Source organism: Cannabis sativa, chromosome 3 (genome assembly GCF_029168945.1).
Source record: "Cannabis sativa cultivar Pink pepper isolate KNU-18-1 chromosome 3, ASM2916894v1, whole genome shotgun sequence".
NCBI lineage: Eukaryota > Viridiplantae > Streptophyta > Magnoliopsida > Rosales > Cannabaceae > Cannabis > Cannabis sativa.
The window spans coordinates 58,831,281-58,836,341 of NC_083603.1; the positions used below are offsets into that span (position 1 = coordinate 58,831,281).

General features: G+C 38.9%; 1 protein-coding gene across 1 annotated transcript; it reads right to left on the reverse strand.

The window, feature by feature from the left end:
• Positions 1-366: 366 nt before the first annotated feature.
• Positions 367-4,150, reverse strand: LOC133036194 (uncharacterized). The gene is made up of 4 exons (XM_061112705.1): positions 3,899-4,150; positions 3,597-3,615; positions 861-2,945; positions 367-776 (listed from the first exon to the last, which is right to left on the reverse strand). Exons 1-4 carry the CDS (start codon positions 4,148-4,150, stop codon positions 367-369), a joined length of 2,766 nt encoding a protein of 921 aa, XP_060968688.1.
• Between the last annotated feature and the right edge of the window lie 911 nt (positions 4,151-5,061).

Sequence of the window (5,061 nt, forward strand, 5' to 3'; positions counted from 1 at the left end):
TAGCCTTTTTAGCTGGGAAAAATAAAGGTTCAAAAGATACTGAAAAATTCACCTATTTAGAGCTTCCTCGATAGAACTGGAGAACCTATAGATGGGACATGAAGTGCCTCATAGAAAAAAAATGGATAGCAATCAAGGCTTAGCTGAACAAACTGAGAAAGATAATGATCATATACCACAACGAATTAATCAGATAGAACACATAAAAAAAAAAAAAAAACTTCTCAAGTTGCACACATTAATACGAGAATTAAAGGCTTTAGTAAACAAAAATCCAAGAGAGCATCAAGAATAATATGTGATTATCCAATGTATTTTTACTCAACCAATTCAAAAAAATGATATCCGTTATCTATATATTTTGAGTCAACGTGCATTTTGAGGAATGTTTGTGGAACTTTCATTATCACACATGAAGACACATAAACAAGCAATGAGGAACACTAGACAACATATCATGTGTGTATCATATTTCTTTTGAAGCAAGGGAGTACGATGTACAACATGATCAAAACCAGCATACAGTAGGACAAAAACATCATCATTTCTTTGTTTAAACCCAAGATTCAACAGTATAAAGTTTAGAAGACCATACCATAGCACTAATAATAGTGAATGAGATCTTGAAAGACGAGGTGATGATTTAACACTCTTATTTCTTTTGGTTAAAACTTTTGGAATAGCACTAAAGTCTCCAATATCTGATTTATCCAATGATGCACTATTACATAGGACAACATTATCCAACAAATAACTACCATCACTAGATCTCTTCCCTGTTAAGACTGAGCACCCATCAAATGAAACTAAACAATGAGTTTTAGAAAAACTTACAGTCTAATTTGCATCACAAAGTTGACCGATGCTTATCAGATTTGCCTTGAGTCCTTTCACATACAGTACTTCAGTAAGAGGTGCAGCTCTACTCATCACAAAGTCTCCTTTTCCAATAATATGGCCCTTATTTCCATCACCAAAAGTGACAGCTCCCTCCTTTGATTCTTTGTAATTGACTAACAATTTCTTGTTGCCCATCATGTGTCGAGAGCAACAACTATTCAAGTACAACTGTCCTTCCAGAAATGCAGACAGTGAAACTTGAGCTACCAACCCAAAATTCGATTCACGATCAGCCCTCAATCTCCACTCACATTGAGATCCTTCCTTTCGAGTTTTATTGGGTTTTTGAAAACTCTTAGGTCGATTGATCATAGCTTTCAAGTAGTTCTGCAGCTTATAGCATCTGGGTCGAATATGACCCCTCCTGTTACAGAAGTGACACACTGGGATGAATCTCTCCATCTGAGATATATTCTCCGGGGCAATTCTTCTTCCTTCTAACTTCACCTTGGTAGGTCCAGATGGAACATGGAATTTTCCAGTGGGGTTTGAGGACTGAGGTGTCGACGGAAATGATGATTGCTTGTCATCCTTTTTGTCTAGGTTGATCACTGGTGTAATGGACTCTTCTACCCCCAAGTTATCTACTTGCTTATACAACATCTTGTATCCGATAGAGGTTCGATCACCATAAGGTTTTTGAAGTTGAAGAGTTTGATTGATGGCAGCCGTTCCTGGAGGGATAAACTCTAAAGCCTGTTTAGCTCTTATGAGTTCAGCTGAAAGCTTGTAGATCTCATTGTCCTTCTCATCAAGAAGTTTGTTGAGATTCTTAACAGTGTCCTCCAGCTTGACTTTTTCAGACTCTATCTGCTCCTTGGCACTATTCAGACCTCTAATTTGCATGGTCATATATTCCCACTGAGCAAACATCTCTTCATATGCATTTTGTCTTCCATTACTATCGACTTCAGACACAGTAGAGACTCCATCATCCTCAGATTCAACAGACTGATGACTTTGAGCCATGAAAGCCACTACCTGTTTATCCTCATTAGAACTTTTGCTTCCAATAGAGTCTTTTTCTTCGTCACTATCGCTCCAGGTGGCAACAAGGGCTTTCTTCTTTTTGAGAGTGTTGGCACACTCGACCTGAATGTGTCCGAACCCATCACATTCTCTACACTGAATGCGCATGCTCTTATTGTCACTGGGTTGCTGACCATGCCAGAAGTTCCCAAGAGGATTTCTTTTGGAAGCATTTTCCTTACCTTCAGAACACAGTTTCTTGTACTTCTTTTTCAAGAATTTTGCATAGTTCTTGGTCAGCAAATCTACAGCTTCATCTGAGAAACCAGCAGACAAATCTGGGATAGACTTCTTTTCTTCTTTGTGAATAAACGCAATATTGTTGTCCCCTTTTTCTTTGTTCACATCCTTCTTCTTTTTTTCTTTCTTCCACCTTGTTAATGACATTTCATAATTCTGCAAGGATCCAATCAGTTCATCAAGATCCAGTTCCTCCACGTTTCTCATTTCTTCAATGGAGGTTACTTTAGACATAAATCTCCTAGGTAGAACTCCAAGGACTTTACGAACCAGCTTTGCATTTGAATAAGTCTTTCCCAAAGCATAAGATTCATTTGATATGTCACACAATTTAGCATGGAACTCAGCCACCGTTTCTTCTTCCTCCATTGATAAATCTTCAAACGCTTTTGCCAAAGCACGAAGACGGGATTTCTTTACAGCATCCGTTCCTTCATTTTTAATTCGTAGTTTTTCCCAAGCCTCTTTTGCCATCTCACAGTTTGCAATGACCTTCAATTGATTTGTGGACACTGCATTGAACAAAGCATGCATGGCCTTCGAATTAAAATTGGCCCTCTCCATCTCATCTGGAGTCCACAAGCTCGTAGGTTTTGGTTTGGTGACACCGTTATCCATCATCGTTGGGCATGTCCAACCATCTTCTATGGCCATCCAAACTCTTTCATTAACCGCCCTCAAGAATGCTCGCATTTTGGTTTTACAGTATGGGTAATTAGCACCTTCCAGCATTGGGGGTCGTGATGTGGACCCTCCTTCTCTGAACATCTCCATTCCTGTACGAACAAGGAAAAACAAAACAAAGATAGAGAGCATTATACTCCCAGAGTCGTGTCTGGAGAGGGGGTTAGTTCCAACTGGGTGTTGCCAAAAGAGAAAATGCAGAAAAATCAAGAATTGCAGCAACAATAAATTTCAGAATAACTAATCTTGCAAGAACCCTAAGGATCAATATTTCTAACAGAAATAGCTGGCTCTGATACCAAATGTAAGCCCCAAGTTCTTGTCTAACCTATCTTTTTCATATTTAGATTGATTTTATCTTGATTTAAGCTTGAATATAAAAAGAACAAAATCAAAGATTCAACACTAGAATTTTACAGGCTTCACCTGCCCTAGAAACTCATTCTAGGCAGCTAGTGCTTGGATTCCCCGAACCAGGGTAATACCTTTCACTATATTCAAAGATGTATCTTACAAAAACCAACAATATTGTAAACAATACACTCTTTTACAAAATATAGTGAATCTATACCCATACCAACCAAGACCCTTGATTGGAGACACAAGATCCCCTTGTGTAAATGATGAGCTCTCTTCAACACTTCTTCAATCTGAACTCCCTTCAGATCTGGTGATGGAGATGATACTGAAATCCCTTCAGTCTGAACTCAACATCTTCAAGCTTTGATACTATGGAGTAATACCTCCAAGCTCAAAGATCACCTGCCATGGAACATAAAGAAGAAACAAGACGAAAGAAACGTAATCCCTAATCTCCGATCAAAAAGTTTTTCAACAAAATACCCAGAAATCGTATTTATACCCAGCTAAACCAAGAAACCCGAAATAGACAGCTGTTACCATCTGAACAATTAAAACCTAAAAAATCTTTGCTGACGTGGACTAACACTAACAGTGCGAACTCTAGACAAAACACTATGAGTCCCAGATGCAACTGGAATGCAACTGGACATAATTTGTCACTACATAAAATAACAGTTCTTACAACTTCCATAGATAACATTGCTTCCAAGCCAAATTCTAGCGAGAATGGAGTATTTCTCGTTGCTGTGTGAGCCCAGAGTACTTGAGGTAGCTCGTCGACCCATCTACCTTTGGCATCATCTAACTTCTTTTTGATAGTATCCTTCAAGGTTTTGTTAATAGCTTTCACTTGTCCACTCGCCTGAGGCCTGGATACTGACGAGAATCTCTTAATATTTATTCCTCTCGTAGAACTTAGTGAACAAGTCACCATCGAACTAAGTTCCGTTATCAGATACTATCTTCATTGGAATTCCAAACTTGTAGACAATGTTTTTGATAACAAAGTCGAGAACTTTATGGAGACAAGAGGTTCAGTCTCGGTCCATTTAGTGAAGAAGTCAGGTGCTACTACTGCGTACTTGGCTCCCCCTGGCCCTGTGGGAAGTGCCCCAATCAGATCAATCCCCCAAATAGCAAATGGGTAGGGCGAGGTCATCATCCTTAGTTCCGTTGGTGGTACGCGAGGTATATTTGAAAATCTCTAACACTTATCACATTTTTTTGACAGACTCGTGGGTGTACTTGTTGATTGTTGGCCAGTAATATCCTTGTCTAATGATCTTTTTTGATAGACTCTGCCAACCTCCATGATTCCCACAAAAGTCTTCATGAATTTCTCTGATGATCTCGTTTGCTTCTATAGGAAGAACACACCGAAGTAGAGTCATTGAATAACGTATTCTGTATAGTTTGCCTTCAACTATTGTGTAGCGAGGCACTGCATACAAAATTTTTTGTGCCTCGTTTTTGTCAGCTGGAAGTTGTCCATCGAGTAGATAGCTGATTATAGGAGTCATCCATGTAGGTGAGCTATCTATCATCTCGATATCTTCCTTTTCACATATACTTCGCTCGTTTAGTATTTCCACTGGAACAAAGTTTAGTTCATCCAAATCATTCTGCGATGCCAGCTTTGCTAAGGTATCCGCGTTAGAGTTTTGTTCTCTTGGGATTTGCTCAATTTTAAAATAATCGAATCTTTCCAAGTTCTTACGAACCTTCTCTAGATACTTAGCCATTTTCAGGCCCTTAGCCTTGTATTCCTCGAGAACCTGATTTACAATTAGTTACGAATCACTATGACATATGAGATTCTTGACCTTCAACCATTCGGATATCCTC

Bases quoted from the DNA above. Each gene is read 5' to 3' on its own strand.
- LOC133036194 (XM_061112705.1), bottom strand. From the start codon at position 4,150: ATGGTGACTTGTTCACTAAGTTCTACGAGAGGAATAAATATTAAGAGA. The intron at 777-860 runs GTCAACTTTGTG...CAGTCTTAACAG, and splicing joins GGCAAATCTGATAAGCATCG to GGAAGAGATCTAGTGATGGT.